Below are 26054 nucleotides of genomic sequence, written 5' to 3'. Positions count from 1 at the left end.
GAACTACATGTCAAGAGGAAACAACAGTTTCTTGTGTGCATTAAAAGACAGTCTAAATATCATGTGAAATTAATTCTAGTGATTAAGAACCATTAGCAGTTTCAGATATAGTCACACACAACCCTATTTTAATGATTATACAAACATACAGCCATGTATTGCCAAATGAAATTACATGAGAACAGCTCATTTACATTGAGACTTTAATATGAGTTTTTATTTTTCTTCGATGCAAAGACTCCTTCTTTAGCTGTGTGTGTTCTTTGTATCTTCAGGAATACTGTGGTTTGGATTTTTCTAGGGATTCTTATAGTTCATATTCAGCAATTCTATTTGACAACTATAACCAAATAATGTGAACAAAATTCCTGGGAACACAAACAGCAAGAAAACCCCTGGCTTACTGACAAGATTTTATCTGAAAAGCCAGATTTGGAAAGCACTATAGAAATACTGTTTATTGATCACCTGCAACCTCAAATAAAAAAATACACCTTTTAATTTCTAATTTATTTGATCAAAACTTCAAATAAGTTCAATCATTCCACTGGAGTATGATTTTGGGTACTGAGTTTCTTTTGCTGAATACCTGGACTTTGGTTGCTCTGACATAAACTGGAATATTTTTTCAAATTTGTGATATTCATTTAATTGCTTAAAATATTTTAGATATTTTCATCTTTCTGTAAGTAAAATCTATATTCTGTTTCTAATTGTCTTCCCATTAAGATTGTAGAAATGGGCATTATATAAAATAAATGTTAAAACAACTTCCAATTTTATGTTTCCAGCATTAGTCATTTTGTTTTGGTTAAGTTTCTCAATTGTTGATCTTCACTACAGCAATTTTAGCTGAATTAGCTTCAGGATAGTTTGTTGACACACTTGACAGTCTGGCACTGCTTTTCTACAGCAAATATCCACCCTTATGTAGATCTTTTTATCCTAAGGCTCAAATTGTTAAGACAGGCAACTTTACTGGAGTTAGAGCATGATAATTCTGCAATTAAGAGAAACCCAATGTGTTCTCTGAGAAAGAAGTAATTATGATGAAACCATTGAAGTTACAGGATGACTGTAATATAGCAAAAATGAAATCTGGACTGACAAGAACATCTTGTGGAATTTAGAAGAATCAAAAATCCCCTCCAGTGCCCAGAAGTGTACTATTCTGTCAGGTGAAAATTCAAACATCATGGAAAGTTACACATGATATGCTGTTCAAACGTAAAATTCATAGTTGGAACATATATAAATGAACCCATTAAAAAGCAGACATGTGGGATTGTTACCAGGTATCATAGACAGCCTCTTGTGGTTTGAATGGTTTTGGCTGGGCTTGTTGGGGCTTCTTTCATTTGCTTGGTTTTTTAACATAAAGGGAGAATTAACATATTTGAGGTTTTGCCAGACTGAGGATTTCTGGTAGCAATTTTATTTTCTATTGGTAGAAGGCCTCCTCTGGATTTTGTACTTACTTAAGATCAGCTAAGAACAGCACATCCAGAATGAAACAGCACTTTTAAAAAACACCAGAATATGGATGCAAAATCCTCAGCTCAGCTTTTCCATATGATATTGTGTCAGGATTTTATGACACAATATGATTTTAACAATGATATGTGTAAGTCTTAACTATAAAAGAGAAAGACTAAAACCTTTGCATCTTAGTAAAATGCTCTGCAAATTATATTTGAATTGCTCTGCATATTTGTAAAACATTTTTTGTTTTGAAGCCTATTTACTGAACTTAGATTCTATTGATTCTTAATTAGCCCAATTGAATATGCTTTGAAAAGAGGTATGTTTGTATTTAAGTAGCAGCAGCGTGCCTCTGGATCCCTGAGCACCTACTCAAAATATTCAAAATGCTATGTCTTTTTTTTTTTTTTTTTTTTTGCTTTGTGATCAATTCAACTCTTCAACAGCAGCATTTACTAAAAATGGTGAAATCAATTTGTCAAATAACTCAAGTGAAGCCAAAATCAAATTATTATTCTGGTTCACTTAAAGCCATCCAAGGACCTAGAGGGTTATCAAGAAACTACTTTATGGATAAGACAACAGAAATCAATCTGTATTCTCACATTCTTTCCAAAGGGTTATTAGCCCAGCAATACTCATCACTCATTGCATTCTGTGTGAATACTTTTAATCTTATTCTTTTTCTAGAATAAGCAAAATAGAAACGTGCTTTAATTATGACATGTACAATGTGATTTTTAGATGTAATCACAACTACTCAACCTAAAAGTTATTAGAAAATTATGCCAAAGCCATAAAGATTTGGCAAAAGTTATTTTTGTAAACTTACTGAAAAAATACCAAATTTGTTAGAGACTGTCGAGAGTCCTCTGTTCCTAAACAGGTATTTTCCCTCTTCATATGTAGTTGTCTTTTAAAGAGTTAGAGAAGAAAAAAGTTTCCTACCAACTTAATTTTAACCTACAGATTTATGAATTCTAGGATAATATTACATTTTTATAAATTTGAATTCATTGCACTCTTTGCATATTAGTAACATTAATATGCATCTTTCTGAACAGTACAGATTTGCTACAGCTTTTCAACCTCTATCTTCTGCAGTTGAATACAACAAAACCAAATGAGTACCATCAGTTGCAAGATTACATTACAGGTCTGTTTAAAAAAAAAAACAACCAACTAACAATAAAATATACAATCCACATTATAAACAGCATTGTAAAATCATTTTCTGATCTTGTAATGTCCACGTACTGTTGAAGTACTTGCACAGTAAAATCCACAGCAGAAAGATCCAAACCACAGTATTCCTGAAGATATAAAGATACTTTGGATCAAAGAAAAACTCATGTTAAAGTATCAATGCACCTAAACTGTTCTCATGTAATTAACAGCTCAATCTTTCATTTGGGAAAACATGGCTGTATATTTGTATAATCATTGAAATAGGGTTCTGCATGACTATATTTGAAACTGGTAATGGTTCTTAATCACTAGATTTAATTTCACCTGATATTTATTTTCTTCATGTATTTTAATGTAGGCAAGCAAGTGTGAAATTCCAAGTACTGCTCTTCAGCTCAGGAAAAAGTTATCCATCATTAAATATCTTATGCATGAATGCTTTATGAACCTATTAGAATACTGGGATCCAAACACTGGTTTCTGTAACACTGTTCATAAAGAAACCTCCTTTAAAATAGCAATGATTATGCTACATTTGGTCCAGGCCAGTCTCATTCACTCTAAAAGTTGCATTTGCTATTCATTTTTGTTGCTACATTTGGGCCTATTTATCAGGTGGCAGTTAATTCTGCAAGAACAACCTTCAAGAAAAACAATCACATAAGGGACAAAAAGCCATATCAAACATTTTCCTGCAATTAAAAACAGCATCAACAAAAACAATAAAGAAAAAGACACTTAATCTAGCACAAATTTCATTGAGCAATTTCCATTAAAAAATTGAGAATTAATTCCTGAGGAAAACAGGAAAAGCTGATCAATTACATTACAAGGTTAATTGGAATAATCTAGTCACATTCAAAATATGCAATTTTCAGGGAGCAAAATGAAATAAATATTTTGGCAAACTGCAGAAGTTTGCAGACCCTCTGTAGTCAGCTTCACAAGATTAAAGAGCTGAGATCCTGTAGCTTTTATGGTACCCACAGTTCAAGACAGAAATTATTACTATGATATTGTTACTGCAATGTTCTCTGATGGTCTACATCCAGGAAAACCTCCTAGTCCTCTGTTTTAATCTTTTTTATCTCCTTCTTCAAGAAGCTCTGATTCTGAAGAGATTGGCAGATAGTCAGGGACCAAGTGATATGTTGGCAATACTCTATTTTAGGTTGCTCTGCTAATTAGTCACTATACAAAATGAGTACTAACGGAAAGGTTTAAACCAAGTCAATAAAACACATTAAATCAATTATTGGAAAGAATATACAGAACACATAGTATGATCTTACAGAATAACTATAAAGTAAAATAAACATTAATTCTAGAGCTCGTTCAGTGACAGTAAAAGATAAGATCCATTACTAAACAAGAGTTAAAGTTATTTTCCTATTATAATCACAAAGGTGTGTTACCCACAAAAAAAAGCCCAAATTGCATTCAAGTCTAACACTAAATTCCTTAAATTCAAATAATAACAAGAGGGGTGCACACAAAGGCTCAGGAGTCTAAAGAAACAGATGCTTTTTCCATAAAAACATTCAGAATGCAAAGGGATCTTCTAAGCAATATGAATTGTATAAACACTGTGTCTTACAGTTTTTCTCCACACAATAGCAAGTTTTAGAGGAATTATGTTCAATATCTCTTTCCCCTTATTGAGCAGTCTCCACTGGATTTGCTCCTAGATGCTTCAGAGCTTCCATCCCTCCTCTCTACTGGCAATATCTCTGGTAACAACATTTGGGCTTGCAGAGACATTCACAACCTCAAGGAAGTCTTCACAGAATATTTAATATTCAGACCATTAAATGTATAATTTAACAGATGAATTCTAATTTCTGTCAATGCCATATTCCTTCATAAATAATACAGCGACATAAATATTTGCACAGAGTAGGGTGAGATCAGAAATTACTAAGTCATATATGTCTTTCCACTGACTACAGTTGTAATTTAAAGTAAATTTATTTCAAATTTAGACCTAAGTTACAGGATTCACTTTATTTCACTAAAACTTAAGTCAAAGTACATAATGTAACACATTTTCAATCTAACTAGTCTCTGAAACATGAATAATATCTTCATACAATATTTGTACTGAACTATGCAGCTGGTTAACATCTTTTTTTTACCTAAAAGATTAATATATTAAAAAAAAATGAAGACATTAACTAATATCACACATAATTGGATTAGAAAATAAAATTAACTGCTCACTTTGTGATATAGTTGCTTAGGGGTTTTTTTGAAGAATACAGAGAAACACTAGAGTAAGAACTCTGTCATACTAATATATGGTATAATGAACTCAGCTGTCAAATACACTGCATATGTTGTTAAAGATTTTGTTCTGTATGAAAGAAGGGTTAGAAGTCAATGAATTGCAGTATGTCACACATGAAAAATCCAAGCACAAATCGGCACTTTCAGTGCTTACATCTGAACTTTTTAACTTGATGCATCATCTAAAACTGCAACATGTCCCCTGACTACCAGGAAAGCAAACTGTTCAAATAACAACTTAATTGGAAACTAACTGCAGAAAAAAACCTGATGAAATGTAATTTTTCAAATAGCATGGACATTTACATGGAAGAAACTACAGACTATTCAGGACTATAAATTACTATGTCCCTTTTGGCTTTTTTTTTTTTTTTTTTTTTTTCCCCAAATAGTAAGCAAATGTGAAAGTATTACAAACTGACACTTGTGTGTAATGAGTCAAAATATAACTCCAAACTGTTCTGGTGAGAGCCATAAGTTCTTAAGACCTTTGCTCTTCAAGCATGCTTCCCATCTACTTTCAAGAAAAAGTAGCTGGCTATCATTGTAAAACAATTCTTTGTACTCTTCTTACATCTTACACATTTCCTCTGGAAAGAGCCACTGCAGCTTTTACAGTGAAGTACCTCATTCCCTTTTAGATGCTCTCAACTGATATCCTGGGAAGAAGACACTTATTACTATTTCCCTGCACCTTGATTTTCAGATTTGTTAAACTCCTCAGAAATAAATGACTTCGTAACAGCCACATGCCTTGGAATTACACTTGAAACAAGTGAGGGTAAAAATTAAGTTACTAAATCTTAACATTCACAACAAATATTATAGTTAGAAATATTTATAAAGGATTAAGATCTTCTAAAAATTTTAAAAATTTATTCTACTTATATCAATAGCAAAAGCTGAAGATCCTTGTTCTGTTTCTTATCAGCAAGGTTTCAGTTTTCCACTTTTCATGCTGCATTCCAAATAAAATTTCTACTGATACAGTAGGAAATGCTAACCCTGTGGAACTAGTCTCCTTCAGCAGGGATTTTGAAAATTTCTTCCTGTTTTGACCAAGCTATTTCAGTACCAAAAAAACCCCACAACAAAAACAAAAACAAACAAACAAACAAATAAACAAAACTGGACAGATTTCCCAAGATAAGTCTTGGCTGCAGTGATTAGGTGTTCAAGGACTACTTCTTCCTCAAGTGCTTTGGAGAGAGCAGGGCTTAGTCTTACTGACTGCTGTGATTTATCTGATAATATTACACTAGATCATATCACAGGATAACTTCTGAGTTTCAGTAGCAAATACATATATTTAAGCTACTTGTAATTCAAAATCATTGTACTATAACTAGTAATTTTACTATGTGCCACTGTTCCAAATATCTTGAGGAGGAAAGAGGACTTCTGGGAGAGAGCTAGATGGAAGGAGGGCAACAAAAACACGAGCAGATTTCAAATTCAGGTATTACAAAATTTATCTTTATTACTGGAAGTATATTAAATATTATTTTTAACATGCTGGGCATGAGTAATATATTATTCCCATAGTCTCTTGGCCCAGAAACTCAAGGAAAATTTTAAAAAATAGGTGAATTTAGGAATGAAAATACACACATTGCCAGCTATATATGATATAAATCAAAAGTGCGGTTGATTTGTTTGTTGTTTTTTTGAAAATTATTTTCATTCTCAGCTTGGCACATTTCAAGGCAAACTTTGGGAGAAAACAATGTATAACATAGGAAAAATTGGCCTAGAGTATAATCAAAAGAAAATGGAAAGCGATACAGAAAGAGCTAAGTGAGGGTATTATTTCAATTTTTATTTCCTTTTTCACGCTTCTTAAGCAATTTTTAGTACCATTTAAGTTGGTCAGAACCTTCTAGTAGCTTTCCAGATACAGGGCAAGTTTTCCTCCTAGTACTAGACAAGTACCAGTATTAAAAGAAGGATGATCTACAGTTTCTTACATTTCAGTGCAATATTAAAATTTTGCAATATTAATTTCTGTGAGACAAAACCTGTACTTCTAAGACTGTATGTAAAACATCTTTGCACCGTTGTGCTTAATTTACAACACACTCACACGTGAATACCAAGTCAATATTCATGACAATCAAAACACGCTGAAGCTTTTGACAAAGTTGAGTAGGGTTGATACAAGAGCAGTTAAACTATTACCACTCCCATCATTCTCTGTTCATCAAGCCCTGCGTGCAAAAGTAAAGTCAGCAATTTTATTATTGTAAATTGGCTCCTGTGAATATAAATGATTCCAGTGTGTTGAATCCCAGCTGTCTGCTACCACTACTCAGATTAAGAAATGATTTTACATTAGATCACCAGCTATGACTTTCAAAGTCTAAAACAGCAGAGCCTCCAGTTTCTTGAAACACGTGACAATATTTGGAACATCTTCCAAAAGTGCTCTCAGCAGAGAATAAAATCACAGCAGTGTTAGTAGTCAGGCTCTTTACAGTTAGAAAACCTTCCATGTTCACAGTTTTTAATTCTTTACAGGTTTTGGCACATCCACAGTAAAGACCCTATTAGCTTCCATATGCAGAAGAAAGAGGGCACAGGGTCCATAACCACAAAGTCATAGAGCTTAGAGAGGAGGGCAAACATTCCTCTTTACAAAATATGAATCCTTTCAGAAATGTAAATTTTTAATTTTTTTCTTTAATTGAAAAACATTTATTTTTACTGCAGGAGCAATGTAAATTAATTTTTTAACAAAGTACATACCAAGAAGCAAAGTTAAAGTACATTTGTTAGTTACACCTCATATAATATGAAGTAAGCAGAAAAAGTAAAATTTAAAAATTTACATCATAAATTATGTAAAGAGCACAAAAGATTAATGAAATCTATATTACCGTGGTTGAGTGTAAAAAGATAGTATGAAATTACATCTTTGATATCTGACATGTTTCTATAGTAGATAATTTCTAGGAAAGATATTAATGTCAAATTTTTTAAACTAAAATTCACTACTTATATAGACTGCAGAAATGAAATTAAATGAATTTGTCTTCTAAGCATCTTGTTATACCGCATTTATCTAAATTTTAGTAAGACATACAATCATGCATTCATTTTGGTAAACAAGTCAGTAAGACTTCCTATATATAGAATAATTTTAAAATAATTATTTATATAAATACTACTAAAGCACAGTCACTATCCTGAAGATTTTATGGCTCAAGTATAAAGCAAGAGACAATAAATTCACAGAAAAGTAAAAAGAAGCAACACAAAACTCATCAATGTGACTGTAAGTGCTACTAAGAGACTCAAGCCAACCTGTCAAGTCTATTCTGGGCATAGCAAAAAACCAGAACTTGACATGACTTAGGGCAAAGCAGCTGAATATCTGCATTAGGTGCTCCATTTAAGTAAGGTGGCAAAGTTGGAGATAGCACCCTTTCTTGTGAATGCAAGCGGGTCATGAAGCTGTCATCACGGGCTGATAGACTGGAGTCCGCATCTCAGTGCTGAATCTGAGATGCCATGTGAGGTGTCAGTATTAGTCCATTAAAGGCCTCAAAAGAGAAGGTGTTCAAGTTTTCCTTGGTGCTCTAAAAGAAAGGGAGCTAAGGGAGATGCAGAGCAAGAAAGCAAGAAAAAATGATGGACTGAAAAATAATCTTTACAGCTTCTTTGCAGTCTGGGTGAATATAACTGGAGCAAAAATGCATTTGTCAAAGAAAGACAAAGAAAAGGACAATGCAGTAAAAAAGACGTGAGCTGGTGACAGCATGGGTGAAAATGTCTTTTAGATAAGCCTATATTTTAAATCACGAATAAGAAAATATCTGCAAGATAGATGACCCACCACAATACACTGAATATATTTTTGTAGCTCAGCTATGTCAACAAAGTAACTTCCTTTAAGTACAAATCTAACAGATAAGACAGTATGAATTCAACTCTTACTAACTTAATTATAATTGCCATTAACTTAAATCCAGTTCAATGGTTGAATACAGTCCCTGAAGTCTTGTTTCTGTAAAATCTTTCAGATATCTTCCAATAGTACATTCCAACAGTAAACTCAGCAGCCATATTTTCTATTAATATCATACAAAATCATACATTAATATTTTATCACTTAACAGCATCAGCTATCCACACCTCTCAAGAATTCAGGAGAATTTTTGAATTATGGCTGTAGTTAGGAAAATGAGTAACAGCAAGCCAAAGTCTGAGACATGCTGTTGAGTAGAAAGGTTTTCATTAATTGCACATTTAATTACTTAAGTTTAGATAATAGAATCTAACTGAATTTCACATTTTGTATTCAAAGAGCATACTTTATCACATTAAAAAATATTTTTGTTTATATTAAACTTGCTGCTTTTTTGTATTTAATTTTGTGTGTGTGTGTGTCTGACACTAGTATGGAACCAGTAAATTAACACAGAATATTCATATCATCAACAAAAACATCAGAAACCAAGAATGACCTGTTTGAATCTATAAAACATCACACTGGTTACAAGGGAAAATCTAAGGCAGGATAAAAATTTCTGCCATTTACTGCCTAGCCATGGTGCTCCCTGCTCCCCCACATGAGAAGTATAAACTGCTAATCTGAACTATGAATAGAGTAACAGAGCTATCCAAACTACCTCTCTGTACCTGGGTTTGTGGGGCACCCAGTCTAGAGAAAGAGGACTCTCTGGAAGTGAGAAGCAAGAGAGAATAACAAGCTCGAATGAAAACTTGAAAAAAAAAAAAAAACCCGCTCACTCTGTTCCATAATGTTAATCTTTGTATTATACATGGGCATGAAATATTTAAAACATCTTCCTGAAAACATGTCAGTTTAATTTCACTGCTATCAAAAAGTGACTCTGGGGAATTTGAAAATTGCTGAATGTAATATTTTTTGTCCTCATTACATAGCATTGCATCACACAGCTCATTGCATTAAATAGCAAATTTCAAAATGGGATTATAGCTTACTAAAAAGATTACTGAATAAGTAGGACAAAATGTAAGCAGCTTTAAACTCCTAGGAAAAAAAACCCATCTGGTATTTTGTACTTAACCAAATAGATGGCAGTGAGAGCAATAACTTGTTCAAATGATTTAAAAGAGGACAACTATCATCATGATTTGATTATCATCTCACAATGAAAAAATTATTTCATTATGTTATTTGAAACATGAAAAATATGGCAGAGCATCAACACAGTGTTACATGCCTGTGTTTTAAGTCTATATATACACCTGTTTAGGCATATACATGTACATCTATAGTATATACATATAATATATACACATGAACCTTTGAATATTTGGAGTTGTGAGTTGAAACATTTATTTCTTCTACCTTTCCCTTATCAAAACTTGCTTCCTTTCATATCTTAATATTTAATTCTACAGATATAAACCAAATACCAAGGAATTTTCAGGTTGTATCACCCTATAGCATGAGTCCAGCCTAACTTCTTCCATTTCAAAATTTATTTTTCTGCTACATAACAATACACAAAGAATCCCCAAAACTACAATCACACACACTGCGTGTAATAAGGAAATACTGAGGGATGATTTGGTATCTAAGTCAATTAATCTGTTCACATCAGGAAGAATAAATATCATACTTTTACTAATTTCTTGGTTGAAGACATAGTTAAAAGACTGAAAACAAGTATCTTAGGAGCAAAAATTGTTTTCTATCATCATCTTGTCTGTAATGTTACTGATAATATGCATCATCAAATAATAAAAGTATTGCATAACCAATTCCTTTGAAATTGGTCTTTCATTCAAAATCTGTTCAGTGTCTCTTCTGGCACAGCGCCATACCTGATGTTCTTGGGAAATTACTCCAGCTTAAAATTCCTGTGAGGTCTGTATTTCTACTGAAAGAGGTCAAACAGACATCTAAAAGAAGAGTAGGAGTTTTCATAGCTAGTAGGAGAGAACCAGGCCCTCTGACTGACAATTAAAAGAGACTTCCCTTATTCCTGTCATATGCAGAAAAACAAACACAACACACACTATGTGCAAGAGAAATGACTGAATGCATGTGATTCTTGGTACAGTTTACGGAACAAAAAACTTCCATACAAAAGGTACTATAGCTATGATTCCTCAATAATGTGAATTCAATGCAGAGTACTCCAAGCAGCATTTACTGAACTTCCCAATTTTCCAATGTAGTTTAAGTGCTTATTACTTTTGAAGACTAGGCAACGATCTACAGCTATTATTAACAAAGTGGAAGAATAATGGATATAATTCTTGCCTGTGGGACAGAAGTATCATTTAGAGAATTGATAACACTTTAGTTTAGCCATTTTAAAAGGTCATGTTACACCATAAAGAAGGCCAAGGCTTTTAGTGATAACATATGATGGTGATAAAACTAGCATGGATCTACAGATCCTCAAAATTACCAACTGCATTTCTATGCTGTAAGCAATCCAAAGCACTGTGATAAATGCATTCCAGTGTATTCCTTATTTTTGTACTTGATATTCTAGTTTACATGGCTTATAAAGAAAATAAACCATACAGAAATACCTTAATTATTAAATAAGTACACAAACCTGAATGCATGTAAGGAGAACAAAACCAGTCTTCATAGTACCATACCATGGTATTATTTACTTGAAGTATAGTTGTAATAGATTTGGTAGAGAGCAAAATTATGCTCTTTGGTGCAGGAAATCAACATGAAAAATTTACTAGGGAGGATTAACAGTGAATAATTGTAATCGAGAGGTATGGATACCAACATTAGAGATGATTTTGACAGAGTACCATAAATTGAGAAAATCTGACAGTGTTAGCAGGTAGTAGAAATTAAAGCTGTTATGTTGTGCCCTTAGGGATTTATTCATTTCAAAGACAGGCTACGACAGCTCTGAATAAATCCTTTCATGAAGATAAAATAGATTGAAGTGATACACAAATTTGCACAATGGTTCATTTGCAGAAGGCCACAGAGTTCAGTCAGCTGAAGAGAAAATAAGCTGGTAATGGGCCATTTCCCCAGGGTAGGCAATGGTGGGGGCTTTGCAACACAGGCTATTCACATTCAGCCTTCAAATAAAACTTTAAAGCCTTTTAGGCATTCAATGTGTATAACAGGGTAAAATTCGAAAGAAATATTTCTATGAAAGTGAACTGTCACCAGTTCATATAAATAATTGGACTTCTATGGATGTATGCAAATGATTTGCCTATCTACCACATTCAAATCTTCTTACAAACAACTTCCTGATATCCTTTTTGCTGGAAAAATGTAAGGTTTTGAAATGTAGGGGCCTGAAGTCCTTTTACTTCCTAATGAAAAACAGGCTCCTTATTTTAAAAGACTGCTTGCCCAGCTTTTTTGAAAGAATGAACATGACCTTGTTAGAGAATGTTATATTATAAAGATGAGAAACAAATAAATACTTCAGTAATGCATTTAAGATTTTAAAAATCCATTTACCTTTTCAGAAAATCTCTGCGAAATACCAAGGTAACAGCATCTCCAAAGATCAGCCTCAGCTAAAACAGCTTTTTTTTTTTTTTTTTTTTTTTTTTTTTTTTTGCAGAGTGGACAAAGAAAACACATCTCCTGCTGCTTACAGTCCATCACTTCAGGTCTAACAGTTTTGGAGCAACTCTAACTAACGGTAAGGTATCATCAGTCTTGCTGCTCCTATTTTGTTTTAAATTGATCTCCAAGTAATGTTATGAAGGTAAATCTAAGAAATGCCACCCTGTGCTTGAAAAATATCCCCTTCACTTACTTGAAAATCTTTCTCCTCCAGGATCTCTTTTCTCCACCTGACAAGGAAGGCAGCACAGACGTACAAGTGGAAGTGAGAAAAACCCTCTGGTTCAGACTAGAAAAAATAAAAATAGATCATCCTTTCAATACACAAATAATAATACTTTTGATCACCATATGTCCCAAGTGTATTTTTATGACATTTACTTCTAACTACAAATGTCAGCTACATCTGTCTCTCTTTGTATCACAAGCATGCTTGCATTTAATCTATGCCAAACCTGTTCATTGCTATTATCTGTAACAGGGACGGAGGTGAGGCAGCTTCCATTTCTCATACTTAAATTCATTCTTTACTGATGTATTTTCCATTTCTGGTGTTATCCATTAGCTTATATCTGGTATGAGATACTGTACTGTCCAGCTCAGCACCGTGGTGTGAACATATGTTTCATCTCCATTATTAAGTCAACTCTACTACTAGCAGTACCTATTGAAGTATAAATTTTGATACAGGAAATTTAAGCATTCTAAAAATAAAAATAACTTGTATTATATTGAACAGAATTAGATGTTTTCACTATAGGAAGAAAACCTACTCATCAGATTAAATATTCACAGCTCAGTTTTGTATTCAGATATGCAGCTTTCTGTTCTAGTTAAAGTCAGTAGATTCCATCACTTTATAAAACTCCTCCTAGAAATTAGTATTTTTTAATTTCACAGAAGAGTTGGGCAAATTTTGTGATGAGGTCTTTAAAGGACATCACTAAGTTTTCTCATATTATCAAATTAATCTTAGATTTTATTTTCTATACCACTAAGAACCAAAAAAATAATTGTGATATTAAATTATCAATGTTATGACTGTGAACTATGCAAAATCTCATTAAAATAAAATTTTAAAATAATAATTATAAAATTAAACTACATAATCTGGCAAATGGAATTATATTTAAAATTTGATGTCTATATAATTTGCAAGGTCTAATTACAGTGTTTTAAAAATACAGCAAATTTTTTCATATTCTCTGCTGGTCATTTCAAAACTGAAGTTTACTCTTTAGAAAAATACAGTGTTCTACTCAAGTATAGTGAATTGAAACAACTTCTTACATAAAGCATAACATGATAAAATACCCATTTTATTGCTATTTAACCTAGAACAACATGGTATTTAAAATTCATGCAATAAATAAACTTCACAGCTATAACAAGTGACAAAGGAAAAATATTCTTCTACTACTACTTTTCCTTCTCCTCTACCCATGAGTGATAAAAGAGCAGAGTGTGCTACAAGAGATTTGTAAAATACCTTGTTAACAGCGACAAAAACTATAGACCATCTGGTCTACCAAATCTGTAAGGTTCCAGAAAAGAGACAATGCCAATTATTTGGAGGGAAGCTATTAAGTTTAAAAATGTACTTGGAACAGAAATAAGAATTAGCTAATTTTGGAAATACTCTTAAGGAATAGTAGAAAAATTATCTAGATGTGTATAAGAACCCGTACTTTGTCTTGTGATTTTTCTGGGTTTTTTTCACCAATAAAAGTTTCTTCAAAATGAAGCTCTTTTAAATGAAACAAAATAGGTTTAAAAATACAATTCATTAGAGGAAAAATGCATATCCCCTACAGATTTAAAAATTCATCATGCTTCAGAGATAAGTCTAGGTACAAAGTATTTCCAATGGATAGTTTTAGACAGTTTTAGAAATTGAGTAAAATAGCTAATGCATAATTGCCTTTTCTAACACCTGATACCTATTATACTTTTCCATTTGCAGCTTTTGAAGTTACAAACAGTTTGATCTCTAAATGTACAGAAATGCAGACTACTAGCTAAAAGCTATTTAAAATCAAGTATAAACAATGACCTTGATTTAAATATTTTAGAAAAAATCTCAAGGCAGATGTACAACCTTCCAGAAGACTTATTCTGAACATATTACAGACGACTCTGAGCACATTATCTAAGAACCATCTGTCACTATCAATAAAAATCATTTAGATTGTTAACATCACATATATCTCATTGCCCTGCAAATGCTGGATCCCCTCTGCAGCCAAAATGAAAGGCATTCTTTGGACTGCACTTCCCAAACTTCTTGAATTAGACAACCACCGAAAGAATGCAAATTTTGTTGTATGACAAGACTGATTATTGTCTTGTCAATGATTAGTCTAAGCAGCCTTCCACCCTGGATACTTCAACAGCGAGGGAGTGTAATACCTCAGCCTATTATATTTGTAGTTATATACAAATATTATTGTATATTTGTATTTTTATACAATACAAGATTACTGTTTAAGTACTCAGAAAAATTAAAGCTATGAAATTTTGTCAGGGTTAGGTATTAAACCACATTTCACACTCCAGTAATAGCTCAGACACAAAGACTTCCCAAACACTCAATAATTACACATGAATAAAGCAACCTTAAGCAACTCCATTTCTACCATATTACAAAGAGCAAAAAATTTAGGTGAAAAGAGATTTAACTAATTTTTGCCAAAATATCTAAGCAATCTATGGCAGAAAAAGAGAAAGAAACCAACACATGAACATTATGAAAAGTGGAATATATTGGATTCTCCTACAAGTTTTGCATTTTTGATCAGCCAGGAGCCTTGACTTCCTAGGCACAGATTCAATTCACTGTCAAAACAGACTCAAGAGTTTCAGTCTGAGAAGAAACACAGCAAGAATACACCAGAGAGGCCCATCGCAGTAACTAGCGTCTCACCAGGAATGACCAAGAGCACATGACTGAATAAAGGAGAGCAAGATATATCAGTATCTACCCAGAATACTCCAGGTTTCAAAGGTTTCCTGCTCAGAGATGTCCTATGAGAAGCTGATTAATATGTCCATTTAATAAGAGTTAATGGATTTGTCTTAACATCCCAGATTTTTTTGCAACTGTAAACTTATTGGTAAATCACCAAGTCCTGGGACAAAGAATTCCAAAACATGAGTGCATGCCATATAGCATGTCTGGTTTAAACCTGCTAGTTTCACTCAAAGTAGTTCAGATATTTGCAGTGAAAGAGTATGAATCACTTCCTGTTCACTTTCTTCAATCCATTCATATTCCTTCTCTTTTGCAGACTAGAACTGTTGTGCTTTTTCCACTGTTCCTCATGTACGAGTTCCACCACCTTTGCTCAGCCTTCTTAAGCATCCTTTCCTGTCATTTTCTCATTTTGAAATAGGTTTTGAACTTTATATAGCATATAAGTTGCAGAAAGAATACAACTCTCATAGTGTTCTCAATGATATTTTGTTCTCCTTACCTTTTCCAGTAACTCCTAACCTTTGGTTGTTTGGTTTGTTTTTTTTATTTTATTATTTTTCTATTCTTGACTGCTACTGAGCTCCTATTTTCCCCTCGTGCGTGACTGTAGGAAGCTACCTTGAAGCCCATAGTTATATCAGTACAGCTAGGATTGGTCCAAACACACAATATCACTTTATATCCATCCACACCAAATTTTACCTGTTATTTATGCCAGGCTGTTAACAGAAACATGAAATCCTGTGACTCTTCGCTGTCCACCTCTCACCTTTACTACCTTAGTAACATGGTGCTGTCAGCATGGTGCTGTCTCAGTTGCTCCTGTATCCCTTTTCTCTCTCTTCAGCAGAAAGAACTTAAGCCTCATGACAAATTGCAAAAGAATTACATGTTATTTCCTTTATTTTGAAACTCGCCAACTTGTTCTTAACATTTGTTTTCTATATTTCAGGGAGTATTTGTTCATACAGGGGCATTCCCTTGAACTACACAGCTGTGTTTCTTCTTTAACAACCTTCAGTGAAGAACTTTCTCAGTGTTGTCAACCTGGTAGATGTGTTCACTGGCTCTAAGGCTTTGTGAGGCGTGATTTTTCCCTATAAAAATCATGTCAACACTTTCTTAAAATGACATATTTAGTGATGGTGAAAGAATATTACAATCAAGTTTAGAGAACACTGAACTGAAGTCACCTTAATCTTGTCATTCTAAAAGATACCTGAATACTTTGCAGGCTGTAAATATTTTTATAGCACACAGCAGCCTACCATGCTCATGTGGGATCATAAGTTTTCCAGTCAGTTATATAATGAAATTTCAATTATTTGAAAAGTGCTAAAAATTTTTATTCATTATACATGTTTAAAAGTTTTTTTACAGTTATATGCAAAAATATCGATTAACAACACTTTTGCTGAGTTTACACATTTTGGATTGTCTTCTATCACTTTTGTTGCTTCACTACGACTGTTCCCAAGAGGACGATCCTAAAAGCAGTAAGCGACCAAGAGCAATTGTCTAAACTGAGTCCAATCTCACCATAAGCAGAGCAACACAGCTGGATCTTTTATTCTTTAAAAAGCAAAACAAACAAACATAAAACAAAACCCATAGGTAAGGCCTACAAGCAGCTTTTTTGAATGCGAACATCCATCAATTAACATGAAAATTTATGGACAGGTTTGATCTTTGCATAAAAAACATTTGATCCAAACATATTTCATAGCATTTCAAAATCTTTAATGGGAAGTAACATCCATTATGACCAACAGGTCATAACATCAAGCTAGAAATATCTGTCACAGCCAAAAAACTATGCAAATTTCTCAACCCTTAGAGTTCACGAAATCCCTTATAGAAGAGCTATCTTTAGAAAAACATTACAAAAACTGTGTTTACATTCCCTGTTTCTGGTAGTCATGTTCAAACAAAAATTACTTATACAATCTTCCATTAGATTTGGCAAATTAATGCTGAAAATGAGGTGAAGATCAGTTTTCATAACAATTTAGTCATTGGCCTCTCTGATCTAGTCAACAACAACTTGGCAACAATTCCTAAAATATGACTTGTGATATAAACCTCTGATGTGAAATCCCAGCCACAAAGAAGACAGATCACTGCTGGAATGTTTTTGGATAAATACCTTGCCCCATTGGAATCTTCCATATGGCATGCAAAATTCATGTTAAGACTATGAATGAATGTCAAATATAAATGGATGCTAGTGATAATTACTATTTACCCGATTTATCCACTCTTCAACAAATAATTTAGTTTTATGAAGCATCTTTCATATAAATTTCCACATGACCATATATTTTCAGAATGGAGTTTAAATTACTGCCCTCTTCACTTGCTAACATGCTCAATTCAAATAGATTTAAAAAATAACTAACAAAGTATGTATTTGACTTTTTTGTCCTAGCTTTTCCAGAATAAACTGTGGTGGAAAACAAAAATCAATGTTTCTCATTTGGTTCTTTTAAAGAATTCACTGTGAAGTTTTTAAAGAGTTCAGTCATGACTAGGATGTCAAGTAGATTCTCACTCAATGAAACGCTTTCACATCCAACACTGGACTGTCATCTTTTACAGCTATTTTTCCTCCTCTTGTGTGGTGTTTTATTACCTTTGCACACAGGAGTGTTGCTAAATCTTAGGAAAGGAATGGAGCTTCTTATGCAACTCCCTTAAAGCCTTTTCTTGCTGAACTGGATATTGCCAGAACAAAGTAGAGTAAAGCAGTTTTCTTGAAAAAATGCCTTGGATACAAATGCAAAAAGATGCTGAACTCTACACAAGGAGAACACTTTGCAACAGTTATTTATAACATTATTTTGAAAAGAACCTAGATAGTAACAGAAGCATTATGGATAGTGAGACTATCAGCAAAAATAATTTCTTTCCTCTAATTTCCCATGTTAATAAGCCTCTTGTTATCTGCAGTGAAGAGTGACCATGAGTTTTTCTTTGCACTTGCTGGAGAAACTATTACTTAATCTACTGTTTTTAATTTCTACAACTTGAAAAGGCAAACAACTTCCATTTTACCTAGTAGTTATAACTGCATAGAACATAGCAAAACAGGGATGTGGCAATGTGAGCATGAATTATGCCAGTGATAGATCAACCACTGTGATTTTAGATAACAGTAGTAAGGGCTGTATATAAAACCCCAATCTAATATACATATTTGTGGGACCTCTAGTAGGAACAAAAAATTACTTTCTGCAAGTTATTTGTTTAGCAGTGAGAACGGAAGAACCAGCAGCAAGAACTAATGAAACTCTTCCATGTTGGTTTCAGTGCATTAACTAGTAAGAGCCACACAACATTATAAGCCCACATCAATAACAATAGATAATTTACACTGTTTAGATTTTAGAGAACAGTTGTTACTTACAGCTATATTTTCTTTGTTCACCATAGTTCATGTATTAAAAAAAAACTATTAAGATTACAGCCATTAATATGGTTCCTAATTATCTTACCAAACCATGACACAGTGTAATGACTCAAAGTAGCAAATCTCCGTGCAATTAAAACTGAACACCACTATGCCATTTACTTCCTCTAAAAGCATGAAATACAAGCATACAATTATTTCTGTTTCTTATGCATATAAAGCATATACTTCCCTATACATCTTAGTCCTGAGTATTTTCCTCAGAAAAGACTTAGGCAGACAGCTCATACAAGCTGTAAGAACATGTGAGAAGACACTAGCAACAACCTTTCAAAAACTTCCACATGCTTCAAAATTCTAACTCTAGCTATTTGCCGGAAAATTCACTTTGTAACTTTAATTTGCTGAGATTACCCCACCGGAACTTAAAATCCCTCTTGCAGGTGTGAAGGTATTGAAGTATTGAGTTGTTATGGAAAGTCTCAAGAGCAATAAGTATAAACCCAAAGGTGACCAACTAACTACCACCCCAGCACAGGTGAAGTTACAGACAAAACTTTCTAAAACTCTCAGGCTATTTCTTTTTTAATATGTTACATGGCAGATTTGACTAAAAACATCCAGACAAAATATTTTCAAAGGCATGCACATTTGGGATACCAAAATTTAGATTTCATCTTTGTTTCACCATTCAATGATAGAAAGAATATGCATTGCAAAACCTTCTGATATTTTAAGCTAGGCTGAAAACTGAGCTTCAATTATCCAGACATGACTGTCCATCTGGAAAGAAATTTGTTTTGAAGTTTCCTTCTAATTAAAACCCCATTCATTCTATCTATTAAATCACTAATTTAATTTGTACTTAAATATTCAAATTCTGTCTCAAGTTGAGACTTGACACCAATTAGTTAGCCAAGAATGTGGTGGGAAAGAAAGCAAAGCTGTGTCACACTAAAATCAACACTGCTTTTAGTCACAGAATTCCATTTAAAAGTATGATTTAACATTAAAAGCACAAACTAAATCCAGATCATTATTAAATATGTGCTGCAACTGATTTAATTCTTAACTACTTTGCTGCAAGGCAAAAAATCTTTACATAAATGCGAACCTGCTTTAAGTAAACTGCTAATTTGGTATAGAGACAAGCACAATTGATTAAAAAGAAATGTGGCAACTTTTCCACCTGTGAGAACTTCAGCAGATCACGTGAACCAAAACCAGACCACACTTCGTCACTAACCTCCTTTTAGCAGGCAAATGAACACAAATAAGCAGTATGACTAATATTTGCTAAACTAATTCCCTATTTCACCTTTTGAAATTCAAAATTATTTACCTCATGTATCATTTTAATTATTTTTACAGTTTATTCCCAGAGAACCTCGATACTTGAAAATTAATTAATGGGCACAATAGAAGAACTGTCAGCATTGTTTAAATATAATTTCTGCACTAGCCTCATTTACATGTATCCCTTTATTCTAAACAGTAGTACTGCTGAATTTTTTGTATGAAATTGTTAGTTCATTAAAAAGAGCACAATGATATCCTTTTCTGCAGATATTCATGGGTTATCAAATCTACTGAAATACATGCTCAAGACAATCACTAGAGCTTTTAGTCAAGGATTTCAAAGACATTGAAATAGATGTATAATAGCTGTATCATTGTTTAATTAACTGGCTTTAGCTTTATCATATTATTAGCTTTCACAAAAGTTATCAAATTAATACTTCAAGACAAACCTACAGAAAGTAGTAAGTGCTAGTCTATCATTTCTCAACTGAAAAAAGTAATGAGAATACCTCTACACATATATATCACATATTTATACTGAAAGACTAAAGCAAAATCTAAGTAACAGTACTAAAAAACAATGGTTTCTTATTCCAACTTCTCATCAAATAACAAGAAAGTGCTTACTGACACTCTGCCAATACATAATTCAAAGAAATCCTCTCATGAAGTATGTTTTAGGCTACAGATGTCACTTCCAGATAACGAGGTTCTCGTGTGCCTTTCTGGACAAAGTTGGTGGTTGGATTACAACGAACTCTTAAAATAAAATATTATAGGTCATTTGAGAAAAGCATATGAAACAATCCAATAAAAATATTGCTAAATTCTTGTTCAGTACATAAAAACTCTACAATCCCCAAATTCACACTTCTGTAAATCGAGGGGTGATTACATCAATGTAATGTAAAAGTTTTGTGAAGACTTCTTATTAGATTGATATTTATACTAGAACCTTTTCTGTTCTAAGAAAAGCCTATTTTCTTCTTAGTAATAACAACTAATAAATTTTCACTCAAACTATTTCCAGAACTTTTTCTTCCTGTCAAGGAACACACCATAAGAGCTGAGAATGAATAAATACGTCACATGTTCAGTAACATGTTTTCTAATAGGTGGTCTTGTTGACTAAGATGATAAGTAGAAATACCAAAAAGATATTTAGTAATAAGCATGAGATATGAATATTCCTTCCCTGTTTTACAAGCTAGCAAGTTTAGGCATGACAGAGTTAAGTCATAACAGAGTCAAAAACATCATCCAACTTTCTAGCACAACCATTATCAAGATACTCAAGACACATCACTGGCTGCTTCCCCTTCTCCTATCATTAAACCACATTCTACAAAAGAAGAAATAAGCAACAAAATCCTTAATTTCTGATCACCATTATTCCTGTTAGAAGCTAGGAAATGCTGGGACTGTTATTTCCCTCTATTTGCTGTCCTGCAAAAATCTTATTCATGAAAACACTGCTTTATTGCAGAGCAACATTATTTGAATCAGTCTCTACTCGGGGATGGCAATTTACCTGACTGTTCAATCTTGCTTTGTGATGATGATTTAATTATACCAAACTTTTTGTGACCATATGACTGCTTACAACATTCCTTGGTCTCCATGCTTCACATTTCATTCAACTGCTATTAAAACAAACTAATAATGCCCCGGAAACTAAAGCAGGCAGTTGCTAAATGCAGCAACACCTTGTCTGATTAAAGAAAAGGAAAAGCACAACATCTGAAAACATTATGCAGCTGCTCTTCAGCTATGTCCAGCTCAGAGGCTCTGTAGTTGTGACTGTGCCAAACTGCAGGTTTATAAAAGGGCTTATGACAAAAGCAACTGAAAAGCCAACACCATTACTCATTCCAAGTATCTGAAAATTGCTAGTGACTCAATATCACAGCTGGAAATGTTAATAATGCACGAATTTTAATTAAATTCATTAAATACTTTAGAGCTATCACCAGGAGCTTGATCTTGTTGGGATGAATAAGACTAGCTGCTTCTTTTGTTAATACAAAAGACTCACTGAGCTAATCCAAAAACTACTCTTCAAACCACTTCTATTCCCATCCACCAACTGCTTAGCACAAAAAATTAATAGTGATGATAAGATGCAGCTTTGCTGAACTCTGATCAGAATGAAAGACTATATCTGCTAAATACGACTGCCTTTATTAGAGTTAGCAAAAATATTTCCTGTGAATAACACTACAGTTCCGAAGATGCTAAATGACTCTATAGATGCCACAGCCTGCTCAGAACTTAAATCTTTCAGGACACTGAATCAAGGTAAGATCTTTGATTTAAATCTTCTCAAGATGCTGACAATCAACTGCAGAACAATCAAGATCAAGTCTGCTTTAATAATAAATCTTCACACTAGACCACTGATTGAAGACAGCAGCATAAAGCAAAAGACTCATGTGGAGTTGTTGCAATCTGCGTTATCAAAGTTCTCTTGAGGTTACCTCTGATGCTACTATTTTTATCACTGAAAAATTAAATTTCTATGTTGACCCTGAAGAGCCCTGAGCAATTACAAGATTATTACAACAGTAACATACTTATACTTTTTCTCTGTTGCAGGTATACCAGACACTAACTATCAATGCTTTCCTAGCAGTCACTTCCTTAGAAAAGCTCCTACAAGAATATCCAGTAGCAGTGTAAATGAAGGAAAAAGTGGCAGAACGTGAGGCAAATTTGAGTGCCACCTACATGCAACTTTATTAATTCTAATATTACTAATAATGTTTTGGGCCTTTTTCTAGAAAACCTTACTCCATCACAAATATAACACAAGCGCTTAAAAAGCTCTTGCACTTCAACAGGTTTTCCCATCCTGACAGCCTGAGGTAACCTGCACAGCTTCATGTTTTTATTGTTTGACATGACATCAACAGACTGTGAAGTTTAAGTTACTCAAATCTCTAACTGCTGTCAATAAACATGACTTGCTGTTTTCTTTCCATCAGCTGCTGTGAGCAACACTCCACTAATCCATGCTGACATTTAAAGGACTGAGCCTTCAGTACCAGGAGCTTGAGACACTTCCAACAGATGACAAAGCAAACAAGAGTGCCCTAAACACTACCCCTAACCTTAAGCAGCTCAAAATAGGGGGACAGTTTGATCCAAAGAAAAGATTTCTGGCAGATTTTTTTGACTGAACGCAGAATCTTCAGCTGAAATTCACAGTAAACTATCTAGTATAGTACTTCCTGCAAATTCCTCTACCAAAAACTACTAACCAAACACTTTAAGAGGACAGTACTAGTCACACTGAAACAACCTGGACACTGCATTAGATTCCCAAACATCTCTCCCAAATTTTCAGAACCATTTTACTTACTTATTTTATTTAAGACTTTAAAAGAGTACATAGTGACATTACAAATTACTCTTTCTGGATTTATTTTCTACTATTATAAAAGAAAAAAATGGCATACAATTTTCTTTAAATCTGTCTTATTAAGTTGTAACAGGCAACAAAAAAATATAATCATTAAAAAAAAAAATTAAGCTGCCAGGCTTCAAGATGAATTTTATCAACACAATGAATGTGAAAAAAACAAATATGCTCCACAGTAACATCTCAGGCTCTAGAAAATTTAAACAGAAACCAAACAAAATATTATCTACCCAAGGTGTGAACTAAAATATTTACTTATTATGTATGTAGCATTAAAATGTAATTGTTAACTGTATCTGTTCTTCAGCTTTACAATATTTTTCAAATTAATCAAATTTATTTTTCCCACAAGATTTTGCTTACAGCAATGAAGACTGAAGACTCTGAACTTTTAGATTTTAAAGTTCAACTAACATATCCCAAAATGCTGGAGAGAAGGAAGTAAAGCTGTATGTTCAGCATACATAAATGCATAAATTTAAATTAATGCCAATGTCTTCATCTCACCAGTAATGTAAATTGTAAATATAACTTCATTTGGTACATAGCTACAAGACTTTTAACACAGCTTACTCTGTTACTTTGGGCACACAGTGATTCCTTGACTAAACTTAATGCAATTAGATACCTTAAAAAAAAAAAAAAAAAAAAAAAAAAAAAAAGACAGATATTTTATGAAAATCAATATTAATCATCCAATACCATTTTGGAAAACTGTTTTCTCTACACTTTATTTTTCAGGTTATTATTAAAATCTTACTGGTATAAAATCTCTGCTATTACAGATTGGCTCTGTGGAAAGATGAAGCTCACACACTGACAACATCTGTAGCTCCTTCCAGCCAAAACAAAGGCAGCACAGTGTTCATAGCTGGAAGAAACTTGTTTGAAACAAGCAATGTGGAAAACGAGCTGCAGAACAAAGTGATCGGCTCACACAAAGTTATACTGAGAATTTATATACTGAAGAGACTCCCAGAGCCATGCACCCAGGCACAGTGACAGAAACAGAGGAAGCAAACTACTAACTGATTCCAGAAGTTTTACAATTCTTAGGACTACTGCTGAGCTACTGAAGATGGATCCTGGCCACCTTTCAAGAATCTGCATTTGCCACATAACTTTCAGACAGCAAGGATTGTATCAGGAACATTCCAAGGGCTGTTTATTTTCCATGTTACCCTACTAAAGCTTGGCTAGCCTTTGAAGGCTGTGAAAATTCACTGCATCCCTGGGAACTTAAACAATAAACCAAATTAATAATCCCTTCTCAAAAACGACAAGGTGCTGCTACTATGGAAACAGGTGGGAAGCAAAGGTTGTCAGCACTGCTCAGTGGGAGCCTACAGGGAACCAAACAGCAGAGTTCTGTTTCTGTAACAGGTACCAAACCAAAGAGAATTTAAAACAAAGAAAAATAAGAAAAAAAGAAGTCAAAGCCCAGATAAAATAAAGGCCATGAAGAGTGCATGTGTAATAAAATGGTACTCAATGCCAAAGAGGAAGAGAATCAACAAGTCAGAAAACCAAAAATCTCTTTACCATATACCTAATTTACATAGCAGATATTCAGAGATCAGATTAATAATCATACTTAAAACATTAAAAAAAAAAACCCCAAACCTGCAATCATATATTTACTCTGCACTTAAATATTTAACTGCAAAAGTCATACAGTATCATGAAACAAAATGTTTCAAATTGTATCTTATGGAAAACATTTCAAATTGTGTCTTATGGAAAACTGTACAAAATTGTATTTTTAATTATGAAAATGCTTAAGTAAAAAGCAGATGTTGGCTTGTTTCAAGACAAACCAAGAGCATATAACCACCAGAAAAAGAATTTTTTTTTTCTGAAATATTAAAATGAAGTTAAAATGTACTTAAGAGACAATTTTTCTGTCTGCAACCTAAGATTTAAAAAATTATCACCAATGGAAGTTGTTTATACATCTCAGAAAGGAGAGATTGATTTGTTTTCCCATTAAGACACTGATTTTCCACCGTTTTGATAAATTACTATAAACAAGGAAAGAATCTCATTAGAAAGACAAAAACCTGTTTATTACCAAACAGGAAGATTTATTAGAACTTAAAGGCTAAATCATGAAAATGCTACTAGTAGTTTTGTAGAACTTTTTGAGCACAATGTATAAGATTTTTTTCAGCAACATGAGAATTTATTAAAGGATAATCAGAAGATACAGTCTTTGTTGAGCTGATTTGTATTTAATAATTAATATAAAAACTTTCACAAAGTCTATTCTTTTACAGAAAGGAAACAGTAGGCGATGTTATCTGGAAATTTTCATCCATAATTTTTGCAAGGAACAAAGAAAAACTGACTGTACTGAAATGAAAAAGCAGGAAAGCATAAGTATTTCAACTGTTATCTCTATTTTCCTATCTACTAGACCATGTTTCCT

General features: G+C 33.2%; 1 protein-coding gene across 1 annotated transcript in view; it reads right to left on the bottom strand.

Annotated features, from left to right (window-relative positions):
- TBC1D22A (TBC1 domain family member 22A) overlaps positions 1-26054 on the bottom strand; it is a 143029-nt gene that overhangs the window by 19394 nt on the left and 97581 nt on the right. Inside the window, exon 12 of the mRNA XM_040061853.2 lies at positions 12714-12809. Coding sequence (XP_039917787.1) covers positions 12714-12809 — 96 coding nt within the window. The remainder of the gene's footprint in view (positions 1-12713; positions 12810-26054) is intronic.

The sequence above is a fragment of the Hirundo rustica genome, chromosome 4 (genome assembly GCF_015227805.2).
Source record: "Hirundo rustica isolate bHirRus1 chromosome 4, bHirRus1.pri.v3, whole genome shotgun sequence".
Classification (NCBI taxonomy): domain Eukaryota; kingdom Metazoa; phylum Chordata; class Aves; order Passeriformes; family Hirundinidae; genus Hirundo; species Hirundo rustica.
The sequence above is the reverse complement of the archived record's forward strand: the minus strand, read 5'-3'. Positions and strand labels throughout refer to the sequence as shown.